The 14,282-nt window shown below is 40.2% G+C and overlaps 1 protein-coding gene across 1 annotated transcript; it reads left to right on the top strand.

The window, feature by feature from the left end:
* The first annotated feature begins 1,041 nt into the window (after nt 1-1,041).
* On the top strand, nt 1,042-12,388 carry LOC136678898 (BRI3-binding protein-like). Its single transcript, XM_066657079.1, has 3 exons — nt 1,042-1,347; nt 1,995-2,097; nt 4,993-12,388. The coding sequence occupies exons 1-3, from the start codon at nt 1,174-1,176 to the stop codon at nt 5,409-5,411; spliced, it is 696 nt and encodes a 231-aa protein (XP_066513176.1). The 5' UTR covers nt 1,042-1,173; the 3' UTR covers nt 5,412-12,388.
* The last annotated feature ends 1,894 nt before the right edge of the window (nt 12,389-14,282 follow it).

Raw genomic sequence — 14,282 nt, 5'->3', positions numbered from 1 at the left:
CGTCTGCGTAACAGTGAAAGTTAATGTCATGGTTTCTTATAACTGTGCCTAGCGGTAACATGTATAATGTAAATAATAATGGTCCTAAAATAGAGCCTTGTGGAATTCGAAATCTTACTTTAGAATAATTTGAATATTGATAACGTTCCGTTAAGTAAGATTTGAACCATAATAGGGCTGTCCCTGTGATTCCAACCATGTTTTCTAAACTTTCTATGAGAATATTGTGGTCTATTGTATCGAAGGCTGCGCTTAGGTCAAGAAGCACCAACAGGGATACGTGGCCTTGATCAGAGGCAAGAAGAAGATCATTTGTTATCTTGACAAGAGCTGTCTCTGTACTATGATGTTGCCTGAATCCAGATTGGAATTTTTCATATATATGATTCTTATGTAGATATGAACTAAGTTGTTGGGCCACAGCTCTTTCTAAGATCTTGGACAGAAATGGCAGATTTGAAATAGGCCTGTAATTAGACAGTGTACTAGCATCAAGATTTGGTTTCTTGATCATAGGTTTAATAACTGCTAGTTTAAAAGCTTTGGGTACATGGCCCAGACTAAGTGATGAGTTTACTATAGTTAGAAGAGGATCAATAATAGCTGGTAGTACTTCTTTGAGCACCTTTGTGGGAATTGCATCAAGTGTGCAAGTTGTACAGTTTGCGGATAATCTTCTCTAGTTAATTGTGGGAGTGGGTAAAAGGTTTCAAGTCTTTCTTTTAGAGTTACATTATGTTTTATATCATTCACATCGGGTGGCAGCCAGGATGGATTTGATCCTGTGGCTTGAGTTTGTTGTCTAATATTCTCAATTTTATTATTAAAAAAGTCCATAAAATCTTTACTGGTGAGAGTTGCTGGAATTAGTTGTTCAGAACCTGCTTGATTTTTTAAAAGCAGGTTAAAATAACGATGTGACGGGGTAAAGAGTACAGTCGGGGGGCAATGAAAACATAAATGAAGCAGTGAGGGGTAAATAATGATTGTTGTTATTTAGAGCGGTTGTAGTTGTCTCTTCCAGCCGCTGGGTGGCGGTAGTGTGTTTCTGTCCTCTTGCGGAAGGCGCTCTCTCTCTCCCTCCAGTTCCTGGGTGCTGAAGGTGGTCCGTGCGCGAATTGATTGATCGGTTTGTTCGGCAGATTCGGGTTTAATCGATAATTCTGATCGGAGATGAGGCTCCTGGTGTTAGTGACGGTGATGCTGTGTGTGCTGGTGGCGGAGGGAGGGAGGAGCCGCCGAGAGAACAGCGGGAACAGCGGGAACAGCCTCCGGAGGGCGGCCAGCACACTGTACAACACCCTGAGTAACACACTGGGAGAGGACAGCACCAGAGCCGTGCACAGGGTACACACACACACACACACACACAGAGCACCAGAGCCGTGCACAGGGTACACACACACACACACACACACAGAGCACCAGAGCCGTGCACAGGGTACACACACACACACACACACACACACAGCACAAGAGCCGTGCACAGGGTACACACACACACACACACACAGCACCAGAGTCGTGCACAGGGTATATACACACACACACACACAGCACCAGAGCCGTGCACAGGGTATACACACACAGCACCAGAGCCGTGCACAGGGTACGCACACACACACACACACACATGCATACATATAGAGCAGTGCACAGGGTACACACACACTGTGTACAGTTTCCCTATGGATCAATAAAGTGTTATCTTTTCTTTGTAGAATGTGATTATTATTAATGATGTATTAATACTATAATCTAGTTCTGCTGCTAATTGTGTGGTAATTATATGATAATTGTGTTAGTGTCGGGGGAAATGCAGACTGTAAGGCAACAATGTTCATTCCTAACTCAGTTTAGATCCTGATTTCATTGATTAATGCAGTAACTGTCCAAACGTCCCTTAAAGCCCAGGTCTCCAGAGCGTCAGGAGAACAGCGAGAGTGTTGTAATTCTGCAGAATCAATAAGATCTTTCCATTCTTTTCTCCTCAGTTCTTCTCCAAAACCACAGAGAGGTTTGTGCATGGAGTCGACTCTTTTCTGGAGACGCTGTGGAAGCTGTGGACAGACCTCCTGGACGTTATGGGGATTGACTGTGAGTTTTTCTGTTTAAATCCGCTTCTGTGAAGAGACACCACAGCGGATCAACCATCTCCACCTCACTGTGTCCCCTGTGTGTTCTCACACCAGCAACCGACATGTCACTGCCTCCTTCATCACATCCACCACCACCACCCTCCTCTTTGGCCTTCCTATCCATCTTCTGCTTTCTTCTCTCATTTACACCCCTCCTCTCCATTACACCGCTCTCGTTTACACCCCTATAATAGTTATAATAATTACTTATACACACCTTTCTAAATACCCAAGGACTGTGGTGTAACAGAAACGGCTCAGATTGCATCACACACACACACACACTGTTTGAGAAAGTCGCAGATGAATGGAGTGATGGCTGTGTTTCCTCCACATTTAAAACTGAATACTGGAGTCTGTCGCTCTGAGGTTGATTTACTGCACGATTCCTCCTTCAGTCTCTGTTCATATGAGACTCCAGGCCTCACACAGATAGAGCTCTGTTCTCCACTGGCTCCAGAGTGAACGCCGTGGCACCGTATTTACAAACCGTACAGTTCCTCCACACACTCCGTTCACGTGACACAGCTATGTTTTAACTGAACACTTAAACACTTCTACAGCTGCAAACCATTATTTCCCATTTCCAAACTTGAACTTGTGAGAAGTATTTTTCAAACAAAATCATTGTGTCACAAGCTCAAAGTTGTATTTAAATACTGTTTGTTTCTATGCTTCTAACTGTCTCCTTTCACTCTTCAGACACCACACTTTAAAAGCCACACGAGCCACTGCTGCCACACTCCGTTCCTTTACTTCTCACACACTCTCTATTATTTTACAAAGTTCACACGTCATTTTCTGACATTATTCATCATTCTGTTTAATACTTTAACCAATGATTCCCTTTACTCCAGAGGTCACTGTTGAAGCATGTCGTGGTTGTTTAAGATCTAAGGTGTTTAATTATTATTCCTGTTTCGAGGACAATGTTTTCAGAGCACAATAACGAAATATAAATTATAAACCTCAAAAAAATATAAGAGCAATTAGAACAACAATGAAAAGTGTAGTTGTGGGGGGTCAATATTTGAATTCGACTGAAAATTCAGTATGTGATTCTATTAAGAACTAGTAGTAGAAGAAGTGCACTAGGGGCAATTTAAAGTGTATTTGTGCTGTAAACGGTAACTGGATGGAACCATGATGTAAACAGGACATGTGTAAACAGTACACTCATTTTCAGTCCAACAGACCAGTGTTTTGTGAAGTTGTGTGTGTGTGTGTTTGTGTGCGTGCGCTTCTTCAGTCCAGTCTCAGTCTCTAGGTGTTCAGGAGTCTGATAGCATGTGGGAAGAAGCTGTTACGGAGTCTGGATGTGAGGGCTCGAATGCTTCGATACCTTTTTCCAGACGGCAGTAGGTTGAGGAGTGTGTGTGATCTCCCACAATGCTGAGTGCTTTGCGGGTGCAGCGAGTGGTGTAGATGTCTGTGAGGAGTGTGGTGTGTTCTCCCTGTGTCTTTGTGGGTTTCCTCCGGGTGACTGTCTGTGAGGAGTGTGGTGTGTTCTCTCTGTGTCTGCGTGGGTTTTCTCTGGGTGACTGTCTGTGAGGAGTGTGGTGTGTTCTCCCTGTGTCTTTGTGGGTTTCCTCCGGGTGACTGTCTGTGAGGAGTGTGGTATGTTCTCCCTGTGTCTGTGTGGGTTTCCTCCGGGTGACTGTCTGTGAGGAGTGTGGTGTGTTCTCCCTGTGTCTTTGTGGGTTTCCTCCGGGTGACTGTCTGTGAGGAGTGTGGTGTGTTCTCCCTGTGTCTGTGTGGGTTTCCTCCTGGTGACTATCTGTGAGGAGTGTCGTGTGTTCTCCCTGTGTCTGCGTGGGTTTCCTCCGGGTGACTGTCTGTGAGGAGTGTGTTGTGTTCTCCCTGTGTCTTTGTGGGTTTCCTCCGGGTGACTGTCTGTGAGGAGTGTGGTGTGTTCTCTCTGTGTCTGTGTGGGTTTCCTCCGGGTGACTGTCTGTGAGGAGTGTGGTGTGTTCTCCCTGTGTCTGCGTGGGTTTCCTCCGGGTGATTGTCTGTGAGGAGTGTGGTGTGTTCTCCCTGTGTCTTTGTGGGTTTCCTCCGGGTGACTGTCTGTGAGGAGTGTGGTGTGTTCTCTCTGTGTCTGCGTGGGTTTCCTCCTGGTGACTGTCTGTGAGGAGTGTGGTGTGTTCTCTCTGTGTCTGCGTGGGTTTCCTCCGGGTGACTGTCTGTGAGGAGTGTGGTGTGTTCTCTCTGTGTCTTTGTGGGTTTCCTCCGGGTGACTGTCTGTGAGGAGTGTTGTGTGTTCTCCCTGTGTCTTTGTGGGTTTCCTCCGGGTGACTGTCTGTGAGGAGTGTGGTGTGTTCTCTCTGTGTCTGTGTGGGTTTCCTCCGGGTGACTGTCTGTGAGGAGTGTGGTGTGTTCTCCCTGTGTCTTTGTGGGTTTCCTCCGGGTGACTGTCTGTGAGGAGTGTGGTGTGTTCTCCCTGTGTCTGCGTGGGTTTCCTCCGGGTGCTCCGGTTTCCTCCCACACTCCAAAAACACATGTTGGTAGGTGATTGGTGACTCAAAAAAGTGTCCGTAGGTGTGAGTGTGTGAGTGAATGTGTGAATGGGTGTGTTGCCTTGTGAAGGACTGGCGCCCCCTCCAGGGTGTATTCCTGACTTGCGCCCAATGATTCCAGGTAGGCTCTGGACCCACCGTGACCCTGAACTGGATAAGGGTTACAGATAATGGATGGACAGTTTATGGGTTTGATTAATTAGGTCTCTGTGTCTGTTTCTCTGGTTTGAGCTAATTATCTAATTACCCCTTTCCTTCTCTTTCTCTCTCTCTCTCTCTCTCTCTCTCTCTCCCTCTCTGTCACCACTCTCTCCCCCTGCCATCTCTCACTCCTCCAGCCTCAAACTTGACTCAGTATTTCAGCCCGGCGTCTGTGTCCAGTTCCCCTGCTCGAGCTCTGGTGCTGGTGGCGGCTGTGCTGGTGTTGTACTGGGTTCTGTCCCTGTTCCTGGGGGGATTTTTCTACCTGCTCCACATCATATTCGGGAGGTTTTTCTGGCTGGCTCGGGTGTCCCTCTTCGCCCTGTCCTGCCTCTACATCCTGCAGAAGTTCGAGGGTGACCCAGAGAGGGCTATTCTGCCCCTCTGCCTGGTCATGGCGGTGTATTTCATGACTGGCCCCGTGGGAGCCTACTGGCGCAAATCAGGCCCCAGCTCCCTGGAGGAGAAGATCGATCACCTGGACACTCAGATCCGCCTCCTCAACATCCGCCTCAGCAGGGTCATTGACAGCCTCGAGAGGACCACCGACCAATGAGGTCGCTGCTTAGGCCCGGGGGCGGGGCCTGTCCTCGTAGGGGGCAGGGGTGGAAAGGAAGTAAAGTCAAATAATATTTTACACAGAATGAACTGAAAAACAGGTGAAAACATTGCCTTCTCTTGTTTTTCAATAAATCACTTAATTTATCATTAATATGCATTATTTAATATTATTATAATGTGTGATTTATAATATCCAGGATATATCACGTATACAAACGCTATTACAGACTTCGGCCACGTCACCACTCCCTCCTTGTCCCCCAAGAGCAAAATGACTGGGGATAAAAACGTTAATCGAAAGATAAATGTGATGTTTTTTCCATAAAACTAGACCCTTATAGAGAAATGTGTTTATTTTGGCTTTTTCATTTTCTTTGTGAGTTCCAGCAACAACAACTTTTCTGATCAAAGACCAGTTCAAAGAGCAGCCACTGAAACACATTTAATACCAGTTTAACGATTAGAACGATGAAATAAAACGATCGGCCACCGTTTATACCGAGTTTTTACACTGGATTCGGTTCCTGTTTCCATTCCATTCTGTGAATAATATTCCTCCTTCTTTCTGTCTAAGATTTTGTCTAAATCTCAAAAGGCTCCCTACTTCCTATTTAGTGCCCTAGGTCTTGAAATAAAGGCTTTCTGCACTGACAGTGAATTACAGACCCACCGTTGAGCCATTTGGGATCAAGCCATGACTAGCAGTGCCCCCTACAGGACACACTGTGTATTGTTTGAGTGCAGTATGATAACATCCAAAAGTTTGCCCACTTAATAAGGAGCGGGGAGTCATTTCAGATTGAGTTTTCAGTCAAAACACTGTCTGCATTTAAAGGTGGATTCCTCCATGATTCAGTGTCTCAGATGTAAACAAAGTGGTGCGGAGTGTTTTGGCGTGAAGTGGTTGATCGTAGAGAATCTGCTTTTGTTCCAGCGTTGCTGAATGGAGCGAGATGTCTCTCTGTCCTCCACATCAACACACACCATCACCGCTCCAAACCGTGACCATGAAGGTGATGTTGGAAAACTGCTGTGAAATCTCAGAAGGTTTTCCTGCAGGTGCCTGCTCCAGGAAGGTATTTAAAAACCGACGCCTCGAAAGAACTAGGGTTTACCACCAGTTAATCACATCACGTTCTGTGTGGAGTGTTTAGAGGAGGACGTCTGGTTCCATTCACCCTCACTGTCAACTATTCGAACTCTGTACATTTCTGTAAAACACCAAACCAATTTGTTTACATCTTTATCGCTTAATTATGCAGGAATGTTGGTTACTGGGGAACTGTCCTTTTATGAATAATATCACGAGATGTCTGCCTTTTCTAACCTCTTGTTGTCCCTACCTCCTTGGGATTTGATGGTGATGTTGTGGCTAAAGGAGAGTCACGTCAGTGTCGTTTATGAAAATAATTTAAATATTTATCATCAGTGGTGAGGACGCATTTCCATTTCCAGCTTTTTTTCAAAACATTATTATGTTACAGAACGTTAGTAAAAATACCAGAGCTGTATAAACACACGTTTGCGGACAGAAAGATGGTATTGATTATTATTATCATCATTAATGCTGTATAAGAGCGCACTGGAGTTAGTTTCTTAACTGATACCATTCCTTTATAGCAATAGACCCCTCTGGTGAATATCAGGACTTTTACTTTGCTTTACTTCTGTGTGCGTGTGTGTTGTTAGTGTGTGGGTGTGTTTGAAAGTTGTGAGCATGTTCACAGATGAATACTCTTTTATTTTCAGCTTGATTTTAGCATTTGGAAAATCTCATACTTTGTAAAGACTTGAAGATCTTTTTTAATTTTTAAAGTTAAAAGTTAAACCTCACACAACAGGAAAAGTCTGAACAAATGATTAGTTAAATTTAAATAAAAAGTAAGGGAACACATTCTCTAAAAGGAAACGTTTCGTTGTAAAAATTCAGTTTATTTGCTGAGTTTATCGTATTTGAGGGAAAAATAGTAATTTAAACATTTCAGGAATAAAAGTAACCTTCTTTTAAAGATGTGAACTTATGTTCAGTTTTAAAAACCGCTTCAGACGACATTAACTTAACACTGAATATCAGTAAAGTCTGGATACTGAGGCGCCACGATATTTACTTTAAGTTAAACACTGATTTCCATTTTTAAAAACAGTGTGTTTGTATTAATATTGACTTTGATCTCAGTGTGTGGATTGAGCAGAAGAGCGTAGTGCAGCATAAGCACCATTAAAGGAGCAATCAGTCGTTTTTTTTGTTCATAAAAAATTACAAAATCCGTGAGGATAGTGGCCATAGTTACCATAGATTTATTACTGAATCCCTGACACATCCAGCCCAATAGGTGTCACTATAAAGTCAAAGGATAAAAGAGCAGGCCTGGGTGTATCAGTGGTGGGGGGGCCCTGCTCTGTTGGGTATTAACTGATAACATTAACTTGAAGGATCGTCATTGGAGGAAATGACTTATTGCTCCTTTAAAGATGTTCCACTGTAAATTGGCATATAAATACTCAGGGAGCATGTGAAGTTGAGCCACTTTCTCTCTATCCATCCATCCATTCACCCATCCGTCCACTGCTAATGCTAATTTCCACCATTCCAGCTTTAAATCAAAGTCCGCTGAGGTCAGTGCTGGTGTTATTTGGGTCAGCATCTCTGTGGAAATCAGTTTATCAGTAAAACTGGAGCCTGGCCACGGTCCCTGGCGCAGTGTTATCTGCCAGACTTCCAGGTTAAAATGAACAGTTTAGTGAAATATCAGAGTTGCACAGCTTCTCTCAACCTTTTATTAAAAATAGAGAAGAATAATGATGAGAAATATATACTGTGGTGGAGTAACAGTCTCTGCTTTTCTGGGAAGGCTTTACACTAAACAGAGTTTTACTGAGGTCAGGTGCTAACGTATGAAACACCATTTCAACTTGTCCCAGAGGTACAGGCTGGAGCTCCTTCACTCCAGAGAACACAGAGCTGAATGCCAGTTTTATGCCCCTCTTGCTGGCACTTGGCATTAGGCATGGTAAACTTAGGCTCGTGTGCTGCTGCTCCAAAAGCCCCATTTCATATGTTTTTTCTGTGGTATAAAAATAAAACGGTGGAATGCCTAGCTAGAAAAATGTGGGAATATTCTGAAGAGCTAAAGCTTTACCTAGTTCCAAAAATATGTATTGTTTTTAACTGTTACTATCTGAGTTAATTTATTCATGAGCTTAGTCCCCAGTTTATAAAAGAAATAACTGGATAGAAGCGTTGTAGCATTTTGAGTGAAATAGTGTCTGTGAGAGGGTCTGTGTATTATTTCCTCAGAAAATCCTTTTAGTTTTTTTTAATCAACTAAAGCTGTTTATGTAACGGTTATTAGATATATAATTTAAAAGAACTAAATATTAATAATACTTTGAATGAAACATGACATGGAAAGATTGTCATAAATTTTGAAATGGTGACCAAAACAATTCTAATTTTCATTTTTCCTAATTATCCCAATTGTTGCCTGTAGCTGAGACTTTTTGAAATTATACAGTTATACAGTTGTATTTCAATTTAAATACGTTTTGTTAACTGAAGTTAATTTGAAGTTATGAAGTTAATAACTTAACCAAATGCACTCTGTACTTTGTACCTTGGTTTTACACTGGAACTATGAGGCTAATGCTAACAAGCTTCGCTAAAAAAGTAGCAGCCAGTTTGATGGTAGAATTTGTGTGTTTATGTGTGAAATACATTGTCTGAGACCAGACAATGAAGATAATGAATTAGAGGTTAATTAATAAAGCTGTGGTTTGAGGCAGTTTTAGCCATGCTAAACTGTTTAGAAAAGCTAATATTCTATTCTTGCTGCATTAGCCTCGTAGCTGAAAGCTAATGACATTTGGGATAAAATTGGAAGCTGTGTACATTCATTTTGGGTTGGGATTATGTTAAACACTGAAGATTGTCCCAATAAACTGCAGTCGGCCATCGTTACAGATCACTGCAGCTGTGCGTGTGTTTTTAGTGAGTGTTTATTTTTATATTTTAGCACGTGTCTGCTTGCTTTTTTAATATAAACTTCAGTTATATTTTTTCTATTTCTCTCAACTGTTCCAGTTGTTGGCAAGCGGTTTATTCGTAATAGCGTGTTTGAATTATTATTAATTGCTAAACATTTTTGAAGGTAAAAAAAAAATCATTGTAATGTGTCTGTACGACTTTGTTTTGTGAAGAGTGAAGTGTTGTAAGTTGTCAGTATTTAAGAAAGGGTGCATCAGTGCTGTTTATTTTATATATATATTACAATTGACCTCTTGAAGCTCCACCAAAAAAATTGATTCTCCATAGTTACTGTTGCTAGGTTGGACAAGCAAAACCTAAATTTAGACTAATTTTATATCACAATACTTATATTTACACTGAATCTATAACAAAATACCTCAAATTAGACGTTAGTACCATTTGTCTATAATTCGTTATTAATTAATCAAATATAAACAAATGAGAAATTATTAATTTTTTATGAATTATCTACAAAACAGAGCTCAAGTCGGTAGTGTTGGTGTTTCAGGATTAAGCGCACTCCATATATTGAGAACGTAACCCAGTGAATCATTTATATTTACTCAGAAGGGTGTAGTGCTAAAATGCTACGTTAGTTTGTAAAACTAGTATATAGGTATTGTGATATAAACAGAAATGGCGTTTCTCATCAAGCTGAAGGGTATTTTTAGCTACAGATGAGCGTATTTGTGGGTGTAGCATGGATTGGTCAATTCTGTAATTCTGCATTCATCTCCTTTAATTTTTTTATAATGCTGTTACTGGGTCATTTATCGAAATATCGAAGCAACGTTGTATCAGTGCGACCCTACATTAACGTGTCATTTTGTGACATGCAGTACATTTCTACTCTGTGTTTGTAATGAATTATGATTTGAGATTATGATGAAGAGAATTGTCTTGTGTTGTGTTTTTGCGCTGTGCGTGTACCTAAACGTCTGGAGCTAATGCTGTTTTTCCATGTTACGAAGTTATGAAGTCCATTACCAATTCTTTACTGCACTGTTGGGTTACATTATCCGCATCCCCAACCCTCCCCTTTTTTTCTGACATATCTGCATTTTAGTATTGTCATGAATCTAAATAATTATTGAAAGAATGGGTTTGTATTGTTTTTGTATTTTGATTTTACCATAATTTCTTTAAACTAATGTGGAGGTGTAGTCTGCATGTGATTAGCAAGATTTGCTATTGGCTAAAAAGTTGCATATACACTCACATGACATTGCACTGTGGTACATATTTAACTGCTGTCAATATAAATGCTAATCAAATTGTTTTGCTGCCTCAGTTTTGTAGCCCCAGTTTATGCTCTGTAGAGCGGGTCACCCACACAGGGGCAGCAATATTTTAAATAGGGTTTAATACAGAATGAGTGGCATATATAGTCTATTAGGTGTCAGTTTATCCGGCTGTTTGATAATGTGAAAAACCTCACAGGAGAAAACTGCGCATTTTATTACGTTGTATACTAGCTAGACAAGTCTTGCTAACCACTAGTCACTAGGCAACATCGCTGCTATTTTGGAACACAACAGCCAATCAGGGTTCAAATACTTACAAATGTGACTCAACTGATGAAGCAATAAGTGTCATCCACCTGGATGTTAAAGTGATAGTTTGGCAGAAAATCAAAGGTTTATCATTTTTGTTCTTGTTTCAAATGTATTTAATTAGCAAAGAGGTGTTTAGCTAAAACTGAGACATCCTTTAGTCCATATTTGTAGATAATAGTGTGTTGTAATAATTTAAATTCGCACCTTATTATGATGTTTTACTTATTTATTTATAGGTCAGTTGTTAGCTACATTAGCTTCAGTGCTAAGGCTAGCTTTAGCCACCAACCATGTTTTTGCTAATTGACTACATTCAAGATAAAACCCATTTTTGTGAAACTGTCACTTTAACCGTACCCATTTCTTATATTTCAAATAGAGTCATATGCATCTGTAAAAATATACATAAGGTAATCAGAGGACAGTTTGAGACTTTTACTTTGTCACTGTCCAGTCTCTCCATTCCTCTCCAAAACAAAAAAAAAGTATCTCCAAAGTAGTTATCGAATTGATATTTATTAAATGTTTTTTTTTTTTTGCTTTTAATGCAAATTAATGCAAAGATATTTTGTTCTTATATTTATATAAGAAGCCCATTTTGGAGCATTATTTTTGGTCTTTCTATTGTAATATTTTCATACAGCCTAATAATAATAATAATAATAATAATTATAATAATAATATAACAATATATATATATATCATTGTGTTTAATAGGAAAAACTATGATTAATAATATTAAGAATAAACACAACAAAGTGAAATACAATTAAAGGGTAATAAAAACGTGAAGAAAAAAGAGCCAGTGATGTGTTTGAATGATGCAGAACAATACAAATCTGGACAAATATGATGGAGATGCGTGGTTTTCTTTGCCCAGTGAGATCCTCCTGACGACACGTGCCAGTGCCAAATGCTGTTTGTAACTGAATGTGATTTGAGTTATTGATTTATTGATTTGACCGTGAATCTGAATTTTATCTGATGTTTAAAATGATAGTAGTGTTTCCATCTGTGAACTCTTTAACAGGTTCTAGATCAGGTTTAGTTTTCTAATATATTATTATTATTATTATTATTATTATTATTATTATTAGTTTTATTTTTATGAATTGTATTTTCTTATTTTTAATCCTCACCCATAATGTTGTTACTGCTGTTGGCTTAATTTGCTGTAAATATCCGTTCATGTTCTAATTAAAGAGTTTCTTTGAGACAAAACAAAGCCCTGAGACTTCAGTGAAATGAAAAGTGTTGTAATGATCCAGTGAGAGCTTTTTGGGGGTTTTCTTTAGAAAAAGGATTCGTGAAGAATTGACCCAAGGGTCTGTGCACATTTTGATCATTCTATTTTCATTTAAAAAACATATTAAAAATGAAAAACAGATGGTTATTTGATTTTTATTTCTCATTCCAAATCCATGTGATGTAAAAGCGAGTAATATTTCTAGAAGAGTCGTTTGAGTGAGTGACTCTTATTGTTGAAAGGTAAATGTGCGAGTAGGAACTGTTAGTTCAGCCGTATTTCACAGAGATAACTTAAGGAGGCGCTACTACAGGTTCTCTTGTAAGGTCAGACATATTTCACACTAAACTAAATTTGGAGCAGTTCTGCGTTTTTCCACCAACAAAAAACAAAGAACAGTAGGTTCTTCAGCTCGAACCATGGCTGAATAATAGGAAGTAAGCAGGAACACGCTCCATTTGTGTGTGTTTCTGGGGCTGTGTTTGGCTCGTTGGTTAGTTCACAAACTCAGCAGGACGCCTCTGAACTCAGCAACATTTCCACAGTGTTATTTCTCACAGAGAGAGGTGCACTGCTGAATCTTATTTCACCCGAGTGTGTGTCTTTGTGGTGGAGAGACACAGCCACATTAAACCTCACATGTTTGAACCTGTTTCACTGAATAAATAAGTAACTGTTAACTCTTAAATCAACAAACCGTTCTTGGTCTTTGTTCTTTTGGTGGTAGATCGTCTAGTGTTTATCTTTAAAGAAAACTAAGAAGAAAAACACTGATGACGTTGTTATATTTTATGAACAGAACTTTGTGCTCCTTTTTTCATTTCTGCATTTATTACCTGCTCCGTTTTTTCTGTAAAACACAAGGATCACAGAATAAACACCAGACATTGATATGAAGCACCAAAGCTTCTCCAGACCTTCCAATGACAAGGGGATGTACTTTGGGCTTTTCCTGTTTTTGAAATGACAGAAACCCCTCTGTGACAGCGGCTATGTGGCTAATGGCTATGTGGCTAATGGCGGTCCGGCTGAACTAAGCTTTCCCAGTTTTTCTTTGCTCTTGTTTTCTTTGAAATAAAAACAAATTCGCAAAGAATAAGAAACTGATTCTCCATAGTTACTGTTGCTAGGTTGGACAACAAAACCTAAATTTTGACTAATTTTATATCACAATGCTTATATTTACATGGAATCTATAACAAAATACCTCAAATTAGACGTTAGTACCATTGTCTATAATTCGCTATTAATTAATCAAATATAAACAAATGAGAAATTATAAACATTTTATTTTATTTTATTTTTTATTTTTTTCTCCTCAAACTGAAGGTTTTTATGTTTGCTCCTGAAGACATATATAACGGAGGAATGGCCAAGTCAGCTTTAAACACTGAGACAGCTCATGTCTTCAGTCCTCTGTTATGAAATGTGGATCAAAGGGAGGGTGGTGAACATGCTCCTGTCTCGACACGGCCGCCATGTGCTGATGTCATCACCTCTGGATAAAGGTATATTTGCACAAATTCACAGACGTTCATAAGGAAATACATCAAGGACCGAGGGCTGTTTTTGGAATGAGAGAATTTCTCTGTCATTGCTATCACTGCTTTTGCAAGTATTTGAATGTCCCAACTTCTTTGGGTTTGTGATTTGTAATAGAGTAAACACTGCTGTGTGGTCCAGTGCTTCCCAAAGTGCGCTTTGCACCGCCACAGGAGCAGCAAGTTAATGAGGTTCACAATCATTCCACTCTAAAGAGGAAGAGGCACTTGAAGTTTTGTATGAATTTCATTCATTCATTCATTCATTCATTCATTCATTGTCTGTAGCCATTATCCAGTTCAGGGTCGCGGTGGGTCCGGATCCTACCCGGAATCACTGGCTGCAAGGCAGGAATACACCCTGGAGGGGGCGCCAGTCCTTCACAGGGCGACACACACTCACACAATATGTATGAATTTCCGCGTTTAAAATAAATTCCAGTCTGGAGTCTGGAAGTGAAAGGTGTGTTGTGTGGCTCCAAAAATATTCTCATTC

Source organism: Hoplias malabaricus, chromosome Y (assembly GCF_029633855.1).
Source record: "Hoplias malabaricus isolate fHopMal1 chromosome Y, fHopMal1.hap1, whole genome shotgun sequence".
Lineage (NCBI taxonomy): Eukaryota > Metazoa > Chordata > Actinopteri > Characiformes > Erythrinidae > Hoplias > Hoplias malabaricus.
Note: the sequence above shows the minus strand (reverse complement) of the source record. Positions and strands in the feature narration are given on the sequence as shown.